Below are 22,358 nucleotides of genomic sequence, written 5' to 3'. Positions count from 1 at the left end.
ATGGAACTGTAAATTGAAGCTAAAATTGTCAACAGGGATACGTAAGCTGGTATGAAAACCATTAAACAACCAGACGTAATTGGGCATTAAAAAGAACATTTGCCCGTATCCTCTTCTTGCCTTGCAGCAAGGAACGCAAACAGTTGGATGAAATTGACTGTCATTGGATTAGCTCTTGGGAAATTTGAATCGATCGATTTGCATGCATTTAAATGTGATTGGACACAGTATGCTCCATCCATCTGCGATGCTCCGCTCCTCTCAGGCAGAGGTTGACACCCCTCAGACGCACTGCCCCATTGCAGAGGAAGCAAAGGATCAGCAGAGCTCATGCCAACCAGAGTACACCTGCACCACAGATTTTTTTTCTTTTTTTTTTAAAATTTAGAGTACCCAATTCATTTTTTTTTCCAATTAAGGGGCAATTTAGTGTGGCCAATCCACCTAACTTGCACATCTTTTAGGTTGTGGGGGCGAAACCCATGCAAACACGGGGAGAATGTGCAAACTCGACATGGACAGTGACCCAGAGCCGGGATCGAACCTGGGACCTCGGCGCTGTGAGGCCGCAGTGCTAACCCACTGCACCACCGTGCTGCCCTACCTGCATCACAGATGCTGCCAAACCTACTGAGTTCGTCCAGCATTTCCTGTTTTTATTTCAGATTTCCAGAATCCACAGTATTTTGCTTTTAGTTGAGTTTCTATTTATTTAATTTGAGTAATAAATGGCGACCTATCTATTTCAACAATGTTACTTACCTGCAAGATCTCGTTTAAGTCAATTTTGATAATTGCCTCAATTTTGTTCCTGCTATTGGCGACTTTATTTATTTGAGGACATTTCTCCTAATTCTATCCCTACCACTTTAAAATTCTTCAATCCTGAATCTTCACTGTTATCATATTGCCGAGTTCCATCTTTATTCAATGAATTTGTTGGGACTGTCCTATGAGGAGAGATTGCTTTGACTGGGTCTATATTCACTAGAGTTTAGGAGGATGAGAGGAGATCTGATTGCAACGTATAAAATTCTAACAGGTCTGGACAGACTAAATGCAGGGAGGATGTTTTCCCTGGTTCCGGAATCTAGAACCGGGCGATACAGTCTCAGGATACGAGGTAGACCATTTAGGACAGGGATGAGGAAATGTTTCTTCACTCAAAGGGTGGTGAATCTGCGGAAATATTTTGGAAAGAAAGTGTATGGAATGCTCTCCTTCATTGGCAGAGGTATAGAATATAAAAGTAAGGATATAATGTTGGAAGATGAGGCCACAACTGGAGTATTGTGAGCAGTTCTGGTCACCACATTACAGGAAGGACGTAATTGATCTGGAGAAAGTGCAGAGAAGATTTACAAGAGTGGTGCCAAGGCAAGAAAAGTGTGGCTATCAGGGGAGATTGGATAGGTTGGGGTTATTTTCCTTGGAACAAAAAAGGCTGAGAGGGCAGCATGGTTGCTTCACAGCTCCAGGACCCAGGTTAGATTCCCGGTTTGGATCACTGTCTGTGCAGAGTGTGCACATTCTCCCTGTGTCTGCGTGGGTTTCCTCTGGGTGCTCCGGTTTCCTCCCACAGTCCAAAAATGTGCAGGTTAGGTGAATTGGCCATGCTAAATTGCCCTTAGTGCCGAGGGTTGTGGATGTCTAGAATTTGCTGCCTGAGTTGGTGATGGAGGCAGAGACCATAAACTCTTTCAAAAAGTCCCGAGATCTGCACCTTAAGTGCTGTAAGCTACAGGCTATGGACCGGGTGCAGGAAGGTGGGATTAGAAAGGGCACCTGGATGTCCTTGGGCTGGCATGGAAGAGATGGACCGAATGGCTTCCTTCTGTGCTGTAACATTTTTATGATTATACTCTGTAATTCTAAGTCTGTGGAGGACAAGTCACTGAATATTTCAAGAAAGAGATAGACTTTTTTAAGATTTTAATAGCATCAAGGGATATGGGGGAGAAAGCAGAAAAATGGCATTGTGATTGGGGATGAGCCATGATCATATTGAATGGAGCAGCAGGCTTGAAGGGCCGAATGGCCTATTCCTGCTTCTAACTTCTAGGTTTCTATGAGTTCTTTAATTATGTCACACTTTCTTTCATTCCTTCACCCCAAGTCAGTTAGGATGCTTTTCCTGTTACACTTCCATCTCTCTTTAATTATTTATTGGCTTATTTGCCAATTTTCTATCAGACGGTTTAATTCTGCAAGTCCATTTGTTTAATGAATTTATTAATTGTAAAGCTCCCTGCCCCACTTTTGTCCTTTCACCTTTTCTTTGGTTTTCAGCACATTTTCAGTTTGCCCATCCCATCAGTCTAATTAATACATTTGTTTCCAACTTTACTGATTTAATTTTGCTGATATCCCTGGTAAAGCATTTCAATTTGTCAATCCAAAACTCTTAATTTAATTCAAAAGTAAAACACTGCGGATGACAGAAATCTGAACTAAAAACAAGGTATTCTGGAAACACTCAAGCCAGTATAGCAGCATCCAAAACAAAAGAAGCAAGCTCACATGCTGGATTTTACCAAGGGCTTTGGAGCCTTCCAATGTTGGAACCAAATGAGGGTTCCAAACTCACAACTCGAAGCAACGAGACCGGCTCCACAATCCTCCAGGAGGTGACCTCCTAATAGGACTTGTCCATGTTTGTATTTATTCTTTCACGGGATGTGGACGTCTCTGGCTAGGCCAGCTTTTGTTGCCCATCCCCAAGTGCCCTTGAGAAGCTGGTGGTGAGCTGCCTTCTTGAACCACAGCAGTCCATGTGGTGTAGGTACATCCACAGTGCTGTTTGTGAGAGAGCTCCAGGATGTTGGCCCAGCCAGTGAACGAACGGTGATATATTTCCAAGTCAGGAAGGTGCGTGGCTTGGAGGGGAACTTTCAGGTGGTGGTGATCCCGACACACCCCCCCCCCCCACTCCCCGGTCGGCCTCTCTCACCCTCTGGGCTCCCGGGCCATCTCACACACCGAAGATTGCCACCTCTGGACTCGGCACCACCCTCACTTTTAAGGCCTCTGACATGACGTCAGCAAACCCGCCAGAAACCCCTCAGCCTCGTACATGCCCAAAATAAATGGACATGGTTCGCAGGTACCCCCGCACCTATCCTCCACCCCCCAAAGAACCTCTTCATCTGGGCAACAGTTATGTGTGTCCTGCGGACCACCTTGAATTGTATCAGGCTGAGCCTGGCGCACGACAAGATGCATTAACTCTCCTCAGGGCCTCCCATAATCCGGCTTCGAACTCCCCACCCAGCTCTTCTTTGTGTGCAGTGTGCAGTTGTCCGGGTTAGTTATCAGTGTTAATCCACCTGGTCCCGGCCCACTGCTATTTTCATAGAAGATTTTGGTCAGGGGCTAATCTGCCCAAACCATCGGGGTCCATCTTTAAGTAGGCAGATCTGGGTCCAATGACATCACCACACCTGGATTGCAATATTACCTCCAACCTGTGCAAGGAGGCCACTGCAGGTTTTCTCCAAGACTGAAACATGAAGATTCCCTGACCAAGTCATTGTGGGGTATAAGGAGCAATCTGCCCAGATACCGCATGTTCTCTCCTGTAACATCATTCTGGGACCCTCTTTACTGAACCTCCCCAGATGATCGTGGGCAGTCATGCGCCACCTGATTTTCCATTGGCTGCAGCCACTTCCTGTGAGAAATGGACTGGTGGCATTTCAATGGAGCCCAAGAGTATAAATTTCAACAGCAATGAGGATCACAACAAGACTATGCTATCGCTCTCTGAGCACTTCAACATAGGTTTCATCATTCACATCCCCTCCAATCACAATATCTTGTGTCTGACCCCAGCAAAAAGCCTCCCTAAATTTCCAGCTGCAGCACCTCCAGCTATCAATCGCCTCAAATCACTTGTTCCAATTGGCTTTTGATGCCCTTGTCCCCAGTAAAAGCCTCACTCACCAGTCCCGATCAACTCCAATCTTCACTCCCTCGAGTCCAGACTTCAACATGGCTTGCACACAACTGGTTTAGTCATTCAATGTCGGATCTGGCCGGACCCTGCTCTCTTCTGCCAAAATTGTTGCTATAGATGGATCACCCTGCAACATAATGTAATCCCCCAGCTCCTTATCTCCATCTGCTCAAATTCCTCTCCTCTACCTCCTAAAAGCTTCACCTTGAAAAACAAGAGTAAAGAGCCTTATTTCTCATTCTACCTTGTCATTAAGATTGAGACCAACCATTTAGCTGTCACTACCACATTTCCCCTTGCCACCGAACCAAACTGCCCCACAATTTCCTCTGCTCGGACTCGGAACCCTATCTTTCTCTAATTTCTTTCTCATCGCCCTTTACCACCCTATCCACGATCATCGTATATAACCATAGAATCCCTACTGTGCAGACGGAGGCCATTTGACCCATTGGCTCTGCACCAACCCTCTGAAAGAGCATCCTACCTAGGCCCACTTCTCCGCCCTATCCCCATAACCCCACCTAACCTGCACATCCTTGGACTGTGGGAGGAAACCAGAGCACCCGGAGGAAACCCACGCACACACGGGGAGAACGTGCAAACTCCACACAGTCACCCAAGGCCAGAATTGAACCCTGGTACCTGGCTCTTTGAGGCAACACTGCTACCCACTGTGCCAACCCACGAGATCTGCTCTCGTGACTCCTTTCCCATTAAACTCCTAACCACTTAAATTCCCTTTCTGGTCTCCATATTGGCTGATTCTCGCTCCAAACCTACAACCGCTGCATCTCGAAGGACAAGGGCAGCAGATACCTAGGAACACCACCATTCGGAAACTCCCCTCCAATTCACTCGCCATCCTGAAATGAAAGTATATTGCCATTCTTTCACTGTCAAAAATACTGGCATTCCCTCACTAGCAGCACTTTGGTTGTACCTATACCACATGTACTGCAGCAGTTCAAGAAGGCAGCTCACCGCCAACTTCACAAGGGCAATTATGGGTGGGCTGGCATGGTTATCGAAGCCCACATCCCATGAATGAATAAAATATTTCTGTCCTCTTTCACTCAAAAGTGCCCGTCATTCATTACCTCGTCCTCATAAAACACAGCCTCGATGAATCTGTTCTCCCAAACAGCCCCCCATTTCCAATGTCCAACCTCCCTTTTCTCTCCAAAATTCTTGAATATTTTGACGCCTCACAAAGCTGAGCCGGTTTTTCCTGCAACTCCCTTTTGCGCTCTTTCCAAGCAGAATTCTGTTCCTGTCAAAGCACCATGATCCTAACCAAAGCTGTAATGATCACATACATACCGATTTTCCAGGGGAGGAAGGTTTGAAAGGTGTTTCTATTTTTTTTGCTGCTGCAGCTTGCTTTATTGGAGGTAAAATCCTTTCACTCTTGTAGGGGTTGCTATCAAAGTATTCCTTAGGGTAAAGGTTCAATCGAAATGGTCCGTCAATGAGTTGTTCTTTCTGTAAAAGTACCACAGTATAGTTAGTTTATGGAAGTAGACCTGAAGAGTTAATGTTCAGCTCCAGCATGAGTACAGAGAGCTTAAGGCGTTCAGTGAAATGAAAGCAGTTGAAAAGCTTTAAAATAGAGTTTATCAGAAGTGGATAGGACTTTGGAACATGAAATTGAATGTTGCGGTGTGAAAGAAAAGGTGTGGGGGGGGGTGAAATCACGTCATAACTTGGGAGCATTCCTGTTTTTAAAATATATTTTATTCCAAACAGTACAAAGGTTTCCACACTCATAAAAACCCATGCAACCATATTACAGAGTTTTCATTTTGAATCTATTTAAATTAACTAACTTTACCCTCAAAAAATAACCCCCCGCCATCAACCCCACTCCAATGCCGCCCCCCCCCCCCCTCCACCCTTCCCTAATTGCTGGCGACAACATGATCTTTGAAAACGGAGATAAACGGCCTCCACCTCGAGTGGAATCCCTCCTCTGACAACCTAAGAGTAAATTTAATGTTCTCCATTTGCAGAAACTCTGCCACATCCCTCAACCACGTCCAGGCCCTCGGTGACACCTCCCACCTCCATCCAAGTAGTATCCGTTGCCAGGCAATTAGATAGGCGAAGGCCACAATTTCAGCCCTCCTTCCCCTCCAGCAGCTCTGGCAACTGGGATATGCCATAAATTGGGCCACAACTCCAATCTCACCCCGACAATCGTCGACAGAGGCCGCAATTCTCCGAAAAAAATTCTACATGTGGTCGCAAGCACGAGCTTCCCGGTGCTTGGCCCAGCGAGGCCGGCAACACAATTCAATGTTAATCGGTCCACTTACTTGGGTGGCACGGTAGCACAGTGTCAGCACTGTTGCTTCACAGCGCCAGGGCCTTGGTTTGATTCCCGGCTTGGGTCACTGTCTGTGCTGAGTCTGCACATTCTCCCCGTGTCTGTGTGGGTTTCCTCCGGATGCTCCGGTTCCTCCCACAAGTCCCGAAAGATGTGCTTGTTAGGTGAATTGGACATTCTGAATTCTCCCTCTGTGTACCCGAACAGGCGCTGGAATGTGGCAACTAGGGGCTTTTCACAGTAACTTCATTGCAGTGTTAATGTAAACCTACTCGTGAAACTAATAAAGATTATTATTAACGAGGCCTCATGGACTTCTTGTTGCAAATGAAGGCTCGCCAGCTGATTCGCCGGGATCTCGCTCGCCAACCCCCGCTAACAAAGTCGAGCAGAACGTAAGCTGCACTTGCTCAGCCAATCCCAGCCAGCTCGTAATAATGGCGCCGAGGAGACCGCCCCAAGATTCAGAGATGCTGACCTGGGGAGGCTCCGAGACACAGTGGAGGCCAGGAGGGGTGTTCCGTTCCCCCGAGGGTCCTGTAGAGTCAGCCACAAGGCAGCTAGTGCTGCCTGGGATGAGGTGGTAGCAGCTGTCAGCTTGGGGAGTGTGACCAGGAGGACTGGCCTCTCGTGCTGGAAAAAGGTCAACATCCTACATCAGGCAGCACGAGTGAGGAGACACCAACGTCACCCCCACACCCTCCCCAAGGAAGCATCCACCCCCCAACTCCCCATGCGACCCCCAGCCCTCCCATCACTGTAAACCACGAGTGTGGCTAACGATGCCCTCTCTGTCTCTCCTCAGGAAAAGCGTGCCCCGGAGGTGACTGGGGTGGCTGAGGACAGAGATCTCATGCAAGTGGAGGCTGGCGGGCGCCGAAGAGGTGAGGAACCACCGGGCTCCAGCCGGAGGACCTGTCAAACGGGAGTCGTGACTGCCTTACTGACTGACCCATCCCTCCCACTGACCACATGTACATTCTCCCACAGGTCCTCCAGCCGATGGCGCCGAACCATCCCAGGCGGCACTCTCTCCTGACTCCCGGGAGAACACCTCGGAGGAGAGCTCCAAGGATACACCCGTAGTCATGGCACAGCTTTCATCCCCACCCCCACACCAGCGCAGATACACACACCTCGGTGGGACATGTTAGTGAACAGGCTTCTGGGGCACATCTGGTGAGCGCCACATCACTGATGATGGACATCAGATGGAGGCAGGAACCCCCAGGCAAGACAATAGTCGGAGGTCTGCTGGATCATAGGGCCCAGCTGCGTCACAGTCTGATGCAGAGCCTGTGGGACAGAGGTACCCGGAGCTGATGGAGACGATAGGGAGCAGCCGGGACATTCAGAGGGCAATGTCAGCGTCACTCCAGCTGATCCATAGCCGCTTGGAAGAGTCCCAGAGGCCAGGGGCACAAGAGCTGGCGCCGGCAATGAGTGGCACCGAAGCCAACACTGCCAGGGTGGCTACCGCAGTGGAAAACCTGGTGCACAACATCGGCACCATGAGTGAAGGTGTCCAGGCCGATCTGGATGAGATTCTGCGGGACATGTATAGCTCTCAGATGGGCATGGCCAGGGTGCTGCGGAACTTGTCCCAGTCACTGGAGAGCATCGCTGAGGGCGTCGACACAATGGTGCAGACCTTGGGGAACCACCAGGGCTGGCAGAGCCAGATGACGCTGGGACAGCCGGGGCTCGAACAGGTTGCCCCTCCATCCCAAGGTGGACTCCAGGGCCCTCAGGGCATCGATCGGGAGCAGGGGGTGCTGGTTGCCAAGCCAGACCCGTCCCATGGGCTGAGGATATTGGCCACCAGTTCCCCCGAGTTCCACCCCTGCGTCTCGCAGTCAGCACACAGGACAGGGTGCCACTGCTGGGCCATGTTTTCCGACAAATGAGCCAGGGCCCTCCGGCCCCAGAGCCTCGGAGGCCATGGGACGAGGTAAGCAGCTGACTGCCTCTACGTGGTAGAGCTAGGAAGGCCAAGCACGGTGAGGTCACTGAGGGACCGGGGGAGGGGGGGAAAGAGGAGAGTATTATGACGCCTCTGTCACTTCCTTCCACAATGTGGGCCAACCCCCGGATCCTTTGCCCATCTCTTCAGGCATCCCACCCACCACCCCTGCAGAGATTAAAAAGGAGTATTAATCAGTGCTAGCATGAGCACCTGCTGGGGAGGCCGCTGAATGACGGGAGGCCGTTAGATATGGTGTGGCTCTCGTTAATTGTATGGAAATGGGGCTCAAGTGGTGATAATTGGTTTCTCGTACGCTACGGCGAGATCTCGATTTGGCCTATGGGAGCGGGCCAGTTGTATCACAAACTGTTTGGCGCCTGGCGCGGATCTCGTTTTTGGCCTCTCTGCTATTCACTGGCCTTGTTACGCTTGAGCGATAGCGCAACGAGGCTGGAGAATGGCGGCCAGAGTCTCAAACACTGATGCCCAGAACTCAGCCAGTTTCAGGCAGGACCAAAACATATGCACGCGATTAGCTGACCCCCCTGACCACCTCTCGTACCTATTCTCCGCACCCAGGAAGAACCTCCTCACACACGCTCTATTCATATGAGCCCTGTGAAACACTGTAAATTGAATCAGGCTCAGGCTGGCACAGGAAGGGGTGGAGTTCGTCCGGTACAGTATTTCATTCCAGGCTCACAATTTTAAGGGATACCACCAACACAGGCTCACAGTATACCCAGCCGGGGAGAACGGGATAGGGCAGTGACCAATGTCTTTAAGCACTCCCCGATGCAAGAAGCCTCGTCCATTTGCCCCCACTCTGAACCCCTCTCGCACCACCACTGCCGCACCTTTTCTAGATTCACCGGCCAGTAATAATCTAATACATTTGGCAGCGCCAGCCCCACCCCCCTCCCCCCGAATGCCGTCTCCTCTGCAGGAAACTCTCCGGATCCTAGCTCTCTTGCCCGCCCACACAAATGCTGAAATTAACTTATCGCCTCTCACAAAGAATGTTTATGGGAGAAAAATCCTGAGGGACTGGAACACGAACAGGAATCTCAGGAGAATCTCATGATCTGTACTCTACCCGCCAAGGTAAGCGGGAGAGCATCCCACCTCTTCAGGTCCCCTCTCACCTCCGCCCACCAAGCTGGCAAAATTCAATTTGTGCATCATGGCCCACTCATGTGCCACCTGAATACCAAGGTACCTGAATTTAGTTTTAGCCAGCTTAAATGGCAAGGTTCCAAAGTCTGCGCCCCTACCCTGGGAATTCACTGGGTAGACCTCACTCTTGGCCATATTAAGTTTGTACCCATAGAATGATCAAAACTTCTTAAACAACCCCACACATGAGAGTGAGTCCAAAACATGCACATCCTCACAAAGGGACACACTCTGCTCTCTACACCCCCCCCCCCCTTCAATGCCACCTCTATTCCTTCAACTACATAAGTGCGATGGCCAGGGGTTCAATAGCTAATGCACATAGCAATGGGGGCAACAGGCATCCCTGTCTCATGTCCCTATGCAGCCTGAAGTATCCCGAGTTCAGCACATTCATCTTTACACTTGCCATGAGGATCTTATATAACAATCTCACCCAGGAGATAAACGATGGTCCAAACCCAAAGCCATGGGCAGCATGGTAGCACAAGTGGCTAGCACGGTGGCTTCACAGTGCCAGGGTCTGAGGTTCGACTCCCCACTGGGTCACTGTCTGTGCGGAGTCTGCAAATTCTCCCCATGTCTGTGTGGGTTTCCTCCGGGTGCTACGGTTTCCTCCCACAGTCCAAAGACGTGCAGGTTAGGTGGACTGGCCTTCGTGACCAAAAAGATTAAGAGGGGTTATTGGGTAATGGGGTAGGGTGGAAGTGAGGGCTTAAGTGCGTCAGTGCAGACTCGATGGGCCGAATGGCCTCCTTCTGCCCTGTATGCTCTATGTCTTTCTGGACTTCAAAAACATGCCTCCACTCAGACCGATCAAAAGCCTCCTCTGTGACCATAGAAATAATTACTTCTGGCACGAAGCCATGACCACATTCAAGAACCGCCTAATGTTACTCGCCAACTGTCGTCTCTTCACAAAGCCGGTCTGATCCTCGGAGACCACCCTCCGAAACAAACCCCTCCAGACGCATCGCCAAGATCTTTGCTAAAACCTTCACATCCATGTTCAACAAGGAGATGGGCCTATAAGACCCACATTCCACCAGATCCTTATCCTTCTTTGGAATCAAGGAAATGGAACACCTACCCCCACCCCCCCCCCCCCTCACCTGTCCCCCCCCCCCCCCCCCCCCCCCGCCCCCACTTGTCCCCCTGGCCCACTTAGCTTCGAATGCTTCACCCAACCAGCCACCTCCTACCTCCACCCTCCCCCTCCACCCCCCTGAACAAAGGGAACCAACCCACCCCAGGCCCCTGCCTGCCCGCTAAAAGACTGCCCTGCTCTCCCATGGCAGCCCCCTCCCCTACATTCCTTCCGTTTACTAATACCCCTGCTGGCATGGCGACCCCCACTTGGAGAACCACACAAGTAACCAGACCACAACATCCAAACTACCCTGTCCCCCACTCTCTCACCCAAACTAGTGCAAGCCAGAAAGAACCCACCCAACCAAGACAAAAACACAAAGAGTCAGAACAATCTCAACATCAACCATAATGGAAAAACCAACACATGCAATCATAACACCTCCAAACATTCAAATTGTAAAAACATCGAAACTGTTTCCAGTTTCATTACCAACATTAGTCCTCCCCTGTTATGCGCCAGGGTTTAGAGAACCCCAAAGTATATCATGGTGTTCACTTGACACACAACTTTTAATAGATTGTGCTATGAGGAGCACACGGCCCACTCTACAGGTGTGGGACAGCAGAAATGGAAAAGTATTTTTTAAAAGCAAAACAATGTATATTCTATGAACTCAAGTTAACCTTTTTACAACATACAGTGAACATCTTAGCAACCATCAATTTAAATACAACCCCCAAAGACTACAGCACTAAGTAATTCTTAAAGCTTTCCTTTTAACATCCATAAGACTTAAAGCACCTTTTAACAGAAGCACATTAGGTTTACATTCACTACTGAGAACATTTATAATTCTGAATTCACCAAATGATCAAGAGATAGTCTTTTGATGGCAGAGAGAACAGCAGTACACCTGCTTGGTCTGGCTTCAGCTCCAACACTGAAAACGATACTAAAACACACCCTGCAGCCTGCTCAAAAACGAAAGTAAAAAGCTGACAGACAGCCCAGCTCCACCCACACTCTGACATCACTGCAGTAGTAAACATCCATTTCTTAAAGGTACTCTCATTACAGATATTTATATACACACCCATTTCTAAACACCCATTTCTTAAAGGTACTCTCACATGACACCCCCAACCATTCTTTCTAACTAAGCAATTTGCCTTCTCCGGCGTATTAAAACAATGTTCTTTGCTCTTGAATGTGACCCACAGTTTTGCTGGGTACAGCATCCTGAACCAAACCTTACTCCTGAAGAGCGCTGACTTGGCCTTGTTGAAGCCCTCTTGACATTTCGCCAGATCGGCCCCAATTTCCTGATAAATGCGTATCTGTTGACTCTCCCAGCTACAATCTCCTGTAGATTTCGCCCATCTCAAGATCTGCTTCTTCATCTGACACTTATGCAACTGGATGATCACTGCCCTCGACGGCTCCCACGCTCTCAGCCTCTGTCGCAGCGACTGATGAGCCCGATTCAGCTCCGGGAATTTCGCTAAGACCCCCCTCTCCACCCAGCTTCCTGAACATCTTCGTCACATAGTCATTGCCGTTCGTGCCTTCGACCCCCTCTGGCAGCCAAACTAGTCTTAGGTTTTGGTGCCTGGATCAATCTTCCTGATCGTCCACTCTGGCTTTCAACATTATGTGGGCCACTGCCAGCATTGTTACCTCTGCCTCCAGAGACACGATCCAGTCGCTGTGGTCTGAGATTGCCTATTCCACCTCCCGAATCGTCGCACCCTGCGACTCCGCTCGCTTCTCCACCCTCTCCAAAGCCCTGCGAAGAGGAGCTACTGTTGCCCCGATCTCCCTGGGCTGATCCTCCTGCATCTCCTGCCGGTGCTTCTTAAATTCTTCCAAGATGAACTCCATTAACTACTCCATAGGCAGTGGGGTGGAAGACGGCGACACGGTCAGTTCTGGCATGTTTTCCTTCACTGCGCCACGAGGGTCATCCAACTCTTGAGCGGGCGGCTTTATTCCTCCCTGGTATTGTAACCCGCTGACATTCTACATCAGAGGAGAAACCAATGAGCTTCAATTTCTTGATTCTGTTTTCCACCAAAATGCCTGCTAGACGGGTTAAAAGGGCCAAAACCGAAGCCTCCAAGTGGGAACGATTATATTACATATAAATATTACTCGTTTGTCTTGGCGAGTTGTATTTAACTTGATGATAAACAGTCGAAGTCTTCCAGTTGATGACAAATTATTTATTGTGTAACAAAATAATGTACTTGTGAGTTTTTTCACTTTAATATTTTGACTAGTAATAGAATTAACTAAGATTAGATTAAACTAACAACTATGATAATACACTACACTCTGATCGGTCACGTCTTTACTCTAGCTGCATGACACACACACTAACCTACAGAAAGAGCAGGAAACTCCTTATATAGTTTCTGTTAGTGTTGCCATCTAGTGATCACCTGTCTGTACTGACTGCACATTAACTAATCAAGTATTAACATATACAGATATCACTGCAGGTACCACCTTGTGTGATCGATCAGCTCATGGACCGGAAATCCCACGAGAGAGCATTCCCAAAAAGGGAAATAGCAGTAATGAAGTGTGACAGCGTTAGGAAGGAGATGGCAGCAGTAAAACACTGAAAAATAAGGTTCAGGTAGAAGCATCAGGTTTCACGGGTTTTACCATTTCAAAGCTGGGTGGTGATGTGGACAAGTGCCCTCTATTTTAATCATAGATCATAGAATTTACAGTGCAGAAGGAGGCCATTCGGCCCATCGAGTCTGCACCGGCTCTTGGAAAGAGCACCCTATCCAAGGTCAACACCTCCACCCCATCCCCATAACCCAGTAACCCCACCCAACACTAAGGGCAATTTTGGACACTAAGGGCAATTTAGCATGGCCAATCCACCTAACCTGCACATCTTTGGACTGTGGGAGGAAACCGGAGCACCCGGAGGAAACCCACGCACACACGGGGAGGACGTGCAGACTCTGCACAGATAGTGATCCAAGCCGGAATCGAACCTGGGACCCTGGAGCTGTGAAGCAATTGTGCTATCCACAATGCTACCAATTTTAGAGGTCAAGCTCTGGGCTTCGAGGAACAGATCAGAAAAAATATAGATTTTTCAGAAGAAAGAGAAAAAGCCAAACTTTGACTGTTGATTTGTTGAGCAACTTCAACAGATCAATCGATCAAGCAGGTTAACTGAAGGTCAGAAATCACACCTGGCATCGGAGCTGGTAAGGTTTTTGGAACAAAGGAAAGGGCCTGTACCAATTTTAAAACCGGAACTCAGAGGAGTTCAGGCTGCAGAGCTCACCATGTAGGACATGGGGATAGAGTGGGGAGAGAACAAAAGATTCTCACAGCTTGCGATGGGAGCTAAAGCTATTACAAATTGGCAATTCAAATGTATTTAACTAGACCATTAATTTAAGGGCAGTTGGGAGAACATTCCGATACCATTAGAAATGGCGGGAAAATTTGGTGTGATGGGCTCATTTGATGAAGACTCAAAGAACTGGAAATCCCACTCAGAAAGATTCCATTATTATATCCTAGCCAATAAGATTTCAGAAAATATGAAGGTCCCTGCATTCCTAAGTACAATTGGAAGCAAAACTTCAATTTGTTAAGAAGCTTGGTTCAGGCCGAGAAACCCAGGGATAAGACAAATCGAGAATTGGTTACAATATTAGAAGACCATTATGCACCAAAGCCGTTAATTATTGCGAAGAGGTTACAATTTCAATGAAGGAATCACTTAGTAAGAAGAGAAAAATATTGCGCTGCTCGTCGCAACCCTCAAGCAACTTGCAGAGTTCTGCAAATTTGGTGTCTCGTTAGACGACACAATTAGAGATTGTTTGGCATGTGGTTTGAAAAATTAGGAAGAATTGAAGCCGAACATACTCTTAGTCCAGGGTGGTGCACACCATTTCTGTGTAGTGCCAAAACTGAATTGACAACCTATATAATTGGAGGCAGTATGGGGGCTGCCGTCTCCACAATTTCTGAGATAATCTACGAACAGAAGCTTAATCACTTGCCTTTGAAAGCAGCAGATGTGATCTTAAGTCACAGACAAGGCTGAGCTGAGATAAGTGAACAAACTGCAGAGCTACCAATCTGTGGTCCCAGGAGGTTTTCCAGCTCCCTTTGGCCACTCTTGGCTGCAAAGAACTAAATTGAACTGGAGTGCTGTAAACAACTTAATTGATTCAAAGTCAGACTAAGGGACCATCGATGCACGATCAATGACCACTGAAGCGAGGTTGTAGTCCAACTGAAGGCTTTAATAAGCTAGATGTTTCCCCCAGCAGCTCAGGTACAGAATGAAGGCTGCTGGGGCGGCACGGGCTCTTATACCCGCTTTGCAGGGCGGAGCTACCATACAGCTTGACCAATAGGAAACATACAGTATCGACCAATGGTGTTCCAGAATTACCAGGTACCGTAATACCTCTACACAGACTACCACATTCACCCCCTGTTAAAAAAAAAAGAGTCTGGCGGGGGTGGTGGCTTGATATTACAACATGGTAACCTGGTAGAAATTATAGTTATGGAGGTACCGTAATACCTCCGTACAGCGTTTTGTAACTATTTACAATTCTATTTACTATTTACAATTTATGATTCATAATTAACTATACACTTTAAAATGAAGCAATCAGTCGATTGGGGGCCCTGGTTGTCCTCTGTGATCGTCGAAGCTTCGGTGGTGACTCCGGTTGGGAGGCTCAGGCATCCGTGACTCCGGGAGCGTGGCCTCGATCTCTGTGGCAGCTTCGACACCCCTAGACAGCGCTGGTGGGGAAAACGGTTGATCTGGAAAGGGAGCGTCTGCGGGGTGCGTCAGTGGGTGGGGGCGCCTAGATAGGGCCGGCGGAAGGACCGATCCTCCTGTAAGGTGCACTGGAGAGAGGGAGGGTGGGACTGGTGGTTGGGGTGTGTGTGGTGATCCGGCGGGCGCCAGGTCTCGTAGGGAGACCGTATTAGGCGTACTGGGGGTTAGCGTGGAGAAGGTGGACCCTCTCGACCAACGGGTCCGACTTGTGCGCCCGCACCTATTTTCGGAGGAGGATGGGCCCGGGAGCTGCCAGCCAGGTCGGGAGTAAGGTCCCAGAGGAGGACTTCCTGGGGAAGACAAGGAGACGTTCGTGAGGTGTTTGGTTGGTTGTGGTACAAAGCAGTGACCGGATGGAGTGGAGGGCATTGGGAGGACTTCCTGACAGCAGGAGACTGGGAGATTCCTGGACCGTAGGGCCAGTAGGACGGTCTTCCAGACCGTTCTGTTCTCCCTCTCTACCTGTCCGTTACCCCGAGGGTTGTAACTGGTCGTCCTGCTCGAGACGATGCCCTTGCTGAGCAGGAATTGACGCAGTACGTCGCTCATAAAGGAGGAACCCTTTTACCATGTATGTAAGCGGGGAACCCGAACAGTGCAAAGATGCTATGGAGGTCCTTCATGACGGTGGTTGCGGTCATGTCGGGGCAGGGGATGGCGAATGGGAACCGGGAGTACTCGTCAAATCATGTTCAGGAAGTACGTGTTGTGGTCGGTGGAGGGGAGGGAACCTTTGAAGTCCATGCTGAGGCGTTCAAAGGGACGGGAAGCCTTTATCAGGTGCGTTTCTCTGGCCGGTAGAAGTGCGGTTTGCACTCTGCGCAGATTTGGCAGTCCCTGGTGGCTGTCCTGACCTCCTCGATGGAGTAGGGCAGGTTGCGGGTCTTGATAAAGTGGATAAAGCGAGTAACCCCCGGGTGCCAGAGGTCCTCGTGGAAGGCTCGGAGGCGGTCCACTTGTGCGGTGGCACATGTGCCGCGGGACAGGGCGTCAGGAGGCTCATTTAGCTTCCCGTGACGATACAAGATCTCGTAGTTGTAGGTGGAGAGTTCGATCCTCCACCGCAAGATCCTATCATTTTTTATCTTGCCCCACTGTGCATTATCGAACATGAACGCAACCGACCGTTGGTCAGTGAGGAGAGTGAATCTCCTGCTGGCCAGGTAATACCTCCAATGTCGCACAGCTTCTACTATGGCCTGGACCTCCTTTTCGACTGAAGAGTGGCGGATTTCGGAAGCGTGGAGAGTACGTGAGAAGGAGGCCACGGGTCTGCCCGCTTGGTTGAAGGTGGCCGTCAGAGCCAAGTCAGATGCGTCGCTCTCGACCTGGAAGGGGAGGGACTCGTCGATGGCGTGCATAGTGGCCTTTGCAATGTCTGCTTTGACGTAGGCCTGGCAGGCCTCTATCGACAGGGAAAAAGCTGTGGATTGGATCAGGGGACGGGCCTTGTCCGCATAGTTGGGGACCCACTGAGCATAGTAACAGAAAAACCCTCAGCAGCGCTTCAGGGCCTTGGAGAAGTGAGGGAGGGGGAACTCCATAAGGCGGCGCATGCGTTTAGGGTCGGGGCCTATAACTCCATTTCGCACTACGTAGCCGAGGATGGATAGGCGGTCGGTGCTAAACACGCATTTATCCTTGTTATATGTAAGGTTTAGGATCTTTGCGGTTGTGGTATTATAGGTATTACGGTACCTGATAAGCTAAAGCACCATTGGTGGAAACTGTATGCTTGCTATTGGTTAGACTATTTGATAGCTCCGCCCTGATAGGCGGGGTATAAGAACCCGCGCCGCCCCAGCAGCCCTCATTCTGTACCTGAGCTGCTGGGGGAAACATCTAGCTTATTAAAGCCTTCAGTTGGATTACGACCTCGCTTCAGTGGTCATTGATCGTGCATCAATTTAATAAGCTTGTTTTTTAAGAAGAAAGGATGGAGCTCTGAATCAAGCCGGAGTGTCTGCAACTTAGCCCCCACTTGGCGAACTCAGCGGCAATCTTTAAGCACTGGCTGGCGTGCTTTAAAGGGTATCTCGGGACGGCCGGAAACGCACCCGCGGGAGAACAGAAACTGCACGTCCTGCACTCAAGGGTGAGCCCGGAGATTTACACCATCATCGAGGAAGCGGAAGACTTCGATGCAGCAACAGAGCTAAAAGGACACTATATTCGCCCGCTAAACCAGGTCTACGCCCGGCACCTGCTTGTGACAAGGCGACAAACCCCTGGGTAATCGCTGGAGGAATTCTACCATGCACTCCTGGTGTTGGGCAGAAGTTGCGGCTGCCCGCAGGTTTCGGCCTGCGAAGACACGGAACTCTTAGTCCGGGACGCTTTTGTGGCAGGTATGCTATCGTCAGAAATCCGCCATCGCCTGTTAGAAAAGGACACCCTGGGTCTGAGGGAGGCACGGGCCCTTGCAGGCTCCCTGGATGTGGCCTCCAGGAACGCCCGCGCTTACGTTCCCGACTGCGCGGCAGCCCCCTGGGCAGCGTAGAACACCTCCGTGGCTGACCCCGAGACGTCCCCCGTTTCCCCACAGGCCTGCGCTGCAAGGTGGCCTGGCAACCCCGAGGGCCGCCGCTGCTACTTTTGCGGGCAGGCCAAGCACCCCCACCAGCACTGCCCGGCCCGCGCATCCACCTGCAAGGGATGCGGCAAAAAGGGCCATTTCGTGGGGGTATGCCAGGCCCGAGTGGTGGCCGCGGTCTCCAGCGGCGAGTGTGGACCGCAACCACAGACTTCTCCACGGGCCCCGTGCGGCCAGCGGTCGCCGCCACCTCCATATCCCAGGGCCACGTGCGGACCCCGGGCGCCGCCATCTTGTTCAGTGGACGCCACGTTGGAGGGATGGGCGCCGCCATTTTGTGCACCCCCAGCCATGTGCGACCAATGGGAGACGCCATCCTGGATGAACGCCCAGGACCCCAGCTCGGCTGACCACACACTGCCCGAACATAACTCTCAACTGCTGCGATTGGCCTCGGTGACTCTGGATCAGTCTCGGCCTCGAAGACTCTCAACCGCTATGACGACCGTATTCACCAACGGGCACGAGATGTCCTGCCTAATCGACTCTGGGAGCACAGAGAGCTTTATACACCCCGACACGGTAAGGCGCTGTTCTCTCCTCATCCACCCCGTTAATCAAAAAATCTCCCTGGCCTCCGGTTGACACTCAGTGGAGATAAAGGGGTTTTGTGTCGCAAACCTTACAGTCCAGGGAAAGGAGTTCGAAAATTTCCGTCTCTACGTCCTTCCCCACCTCTGCGCGGCTACACTCCTGGGTTTAGACTTCCAGTTTAACCTTCAAAGTCTGACCTTCCAATTCGGCGGCCCTATACCCCCCCTTACTGTCTGCGGCCTCGCGACCCTGAAGGTCGACCCGCCTTCCCTGTTTGCGAACATCACCCCGGATTGCAAACCCGTCGCCACCAGGAGCAGACGCTACAGTACCCAGGACCGGATCTTTATTAGGTCAGAGGCCCAAAGGCTACTGAGGGAAGGGGTCATTGAAGCCAGTAACAGCCCCTGGAGAGCTCAAGTAGTGGTGGTAAAGACCGGGGAGAAGCATAGGATGGTCATCGACTACAGTCAGACCATCAACAGGTTTACGCAGCTGGACGCGTACCCTCTCCCCCGCATATCCGACCTTGTAACCAGGATTGCGCATTGTAAGGTCTTCTCCATGGTGAATCTAACGTCCGCCTACCACCAGCTCCCCATCCGCACTAGTGACCGCAAATACACTGCCTTCGAGGCAGATGGGCGGCTCTATCACTTCTTAAGGGTTCCCTTCGGTGTCACCAACGGGGTCTCGGTCTTCCAGCGCAAGATGGACCGAATGGTTGACCGGTACGGTTTACGGGCAACATTCCCGTATCACAATAATGTCACCATCTGCGGCCACGACCAGCAGGACCACGACACCAACCTCCGAAAATTTCTGCAGACCGCTAAAATCCTTAACCTGACATACAACAAGGATAAATGCGTGTTTAGCACCGACCGCCTAGCCATCCTCGGCTACGTAGTGCGAAATGGAGTTATAGGCTCCGACCCTAAACGCACGCACCCCCTTATGGAGTTCCCCCTCCCTCACTGCTCCAAGGCCCTGAAGCGCTGCTGAGGGTTTTTCTGTTACTATGCTCAGTGGGTCCCCAACTACGCGGACAAGGCCCGTCCCCTGATCCAATCCACAGTTTTTCCCCTGTCGATAGAGGCTGTACAGCCGCATCAAAACAGACATTGCAAAGGCCACGATGCACGCCATCAATGAGTCCCTCCCCTTCCAGGTCGAGAGCGATGCGTCCGACGTAGCTCTGGCGGCCACCCTCAACCAAGCGGGCAGACCCGTGGCCTTCTTCTCCCGTACCCTCCATGCTTCTGAAATCCACCACTCCTCAGTCTAAAAGGAGGCCCAGGCCATAGTAGAAGCTGTGCGACATTGGAGGCACTACCTGGCCGGCAGGAGATTCATTCTCCTCAGTGACCAACGGTCAGTTGTCTTCATGTTTGATAATGCACAGCGGGGCAAGATAAAAAATGACACGATCTTGCAGTGGAGGATCGAACTCTCCACCTACAACTACGAGATCTTGTATCGTCCTGGGAAGCTAAACGAGCCTCCTGACGCCCTGTGCCGTGGCACATGTGCCACCGCACAAGTGGACCGCCCCCGAGCCCTCCACGAGGACCTCTGCCACCCGGGGTCACTCGCTTTTTCCATTTTGTCAAGACCCGCACTTGCCCTACTCCACCAGGGACTGCCAAATCTGCATGGAGTGCAAACCGCACTTCTACCGGCCAGAGAAAGCGCACCTTGTGAAGGTTTCCCGCCCCTTTGAACGCCTCAGCATGGTTTTTAAAGGCCCCCTCCCCTCCACCGACCGCAACACGTACTTCCTGAACGTGATTTACGAGTATTACCGATTCCCATTCGCCATCCCCTGCCCCGACATGACCGCAACCACCGTCATGAAGGACCTCCATAGCATCTTTACACTGTTCGGGTTCCCCGCTTACATACACAGTGATAGGGGGTTCTCCTTTATGAGTGATAAACTGCGTCAATTCCTGCTCAGCAAGGGCATCGCCTCGAGCAGGACGGCCAGTTACAACCCCCGGGGTAACGGACAGGTAGAGAGGGAGAACAGAACGGTCTGGAAGACCGTCCTACTGGCCCTACGGTCCAGGAACCTCCCTGTCTCCCGCTGGCAAGAAGTCCTCCCGGATGCCCTCCACTCCATCCGGTCACTGCTTTGTACGACCACCAATCAGACACCTCACGAACGTCTCCATGGGCGAAATTCTCCGTTATCGGCGCAAAATCCGCCGATTGGCGCAAAAAACGACGCAAATCCGACTTGCGTCACGTCGGAAAAATGGGTCGAAAGTCTCTGGCCCGAAATGGGCTAGCAGCGACGTAACAGGATCTGCGCTTGCGCATGTGGTTCACGCTGTGCAGCGTCATACGCGCCGCACCGCGTGACGGCTCATAAGGCCGCGCTGCTCCCCCCCACCCGACCGGAACACCCGACCCGAACACCCGACTGGATGGCTGGCCGCCGCTCAGCCCCGAGGTTAGAGTCACGCGATGTGGAGGCGCTCCTGGATGCGGTGGAGCAGAGGAGGGACGCCCTGTATCCCGGGCACAGCCGCAGAGTTGCCCCACGCCACAGCCGGCGTCTGTGGAGGGAAGTGGCAGAGGCCGTCACCGCTGTGGCCCTGACACCACGGACAGGCACCCAGTGCCACAAGAAGGTGAACGACCTCGTCAGAGCAGGCAGGTTGAGCCTCCCCCTTATCCCCCCTCCCCCATATCCCCCCCTCCCCCATATCCCCCATATCCTCCCCCCTATCCCCCCTCCCCCCCCTAATCCCCCCTATCCCCCCTCCCCCCCCTAATCCCCCCTATCCCCCCTCCCCCTATCCCCCCTCCCCCCTATCCCCCCTCCCCCCTATCCCCCCTCCCCCATATTCCCCATATCCCCCCTCCCCCATATCCCCCCTCCCCCATATCCCCCCCTCCCCCATATCCCCAAGTGAATCCAGCCCTAACCTTAACCTCTGCAATGCACGCGCAACCGATGGCGTGCATTCATATACCTGCCTAACAGTGTTGCCTTTTACCCCTGCCACCACCGCCCTCCCCCCCCTACAGGAGAAGCGCGCACACAATAGGGAGCATGTGAGGACTGGAGGAGGCCCCGCTGATGAGAGGCCACTGACCGAACACGAGGAAAGGGCCCTGGAACTGGCTGGCGGACCAAACGACCGGGAGGTTGCTGATGCAGAGGTCGGGGGCGTACTAGCAAGTGAGCCACCGACAGCCCGTCCCCATATCCCCCCTCCCCTATATCCCCCTCCCCCATATCACCTGATCACTGCCTGCGTGTCTAACCATGCATGCTTCATTGTGTATCACAGGACCAAACGTCCAGGCACCCATCCCCGCAGATGCAGACCGCCCGCAGGATGCCCCTCGGAGGCCACGGGAGACGGAGAGACCCGGACCCTCCAGCATGCGACGCCCGCAGGATGCCCCTCGGAGGCCACGGGAGACAGAGAGACCCGGACCCTCCAGCATGCGACGCCCGCAGGATGCCCCTCGGAGGCCACGGGAGACAGAGAGACCCGGACCCTCCAGCATGCGACGCCCGCAGGGTGCCACTCGGAGGCCATGGGAGACAGAGAGACCCGGACCCTCCAGCATGCGACGCCCGCAGGATGCCCCTCGCACACCACGGGAGACGGAGAGACCTGGAGCAAACAGGGAGACGACACCCCCGTCACGTGCGGGAGCGACCACCCAGCAACGAGGGGGGCAGCCACAGGCCCCCGTCACATCCGAGCCAGGACACCACTACCCAGGACAGCACTACCCCAGGACACCACTACCCAGGACACCCCTACCCGGGACAGCACTACCCAGGAAGACGAAATACCGGACAGTGACTCAGAGTGGATGGGTGGAGACGAACCCCCACCCCA

At 51.7% G+C, this 22,358-nt stretch overlaps 1 protein-coding gene across 1 annotated transcript in view; it reads right to left on the bottom strand.

Annotated features, from left to right (window-relative positions):
• cfap96 (cilia and flagella associated protein 96) overlaps positions 1-22,358 on the bottom strand; it is a 90,266-nt gene that overhangs the window by 5,780 nt on the left and 62,128 nt on the right. Inside the window, exon 6 of the mRNA XM_072515894.1 lies at positions 5,279-5,440. Coding sequence (XP_072371995.1) covers positions 5,279-5,440 — 162 coding nt within the window. The remainder of the gene's footprint in view (positions 1-5,278; positions 5,441-22,358) is intronic.

This window comes from Scyliorhinus torazame, chromosome 9, assembly GCF_047496885.1.
Source record: "Scyliorhinus torazame isolate Kashiwa2021f chromosome 9, sScyTor2.1, whole genome shotgun sequence".
In the NCBI taxonomy this organism is placed as follows: Eukaryota; Metazoa; Chordata; class Chondrichthyes; order Carcharhiniformes; family Scyliorhinidae; genus Scyliorhinus; species Scyliorhinus torazame.
The sequence above is the reverse complement of the archived record's forward strand: the minus strand, read 5'-3'. Positions and strand labels throughout refer to the sequence as shown.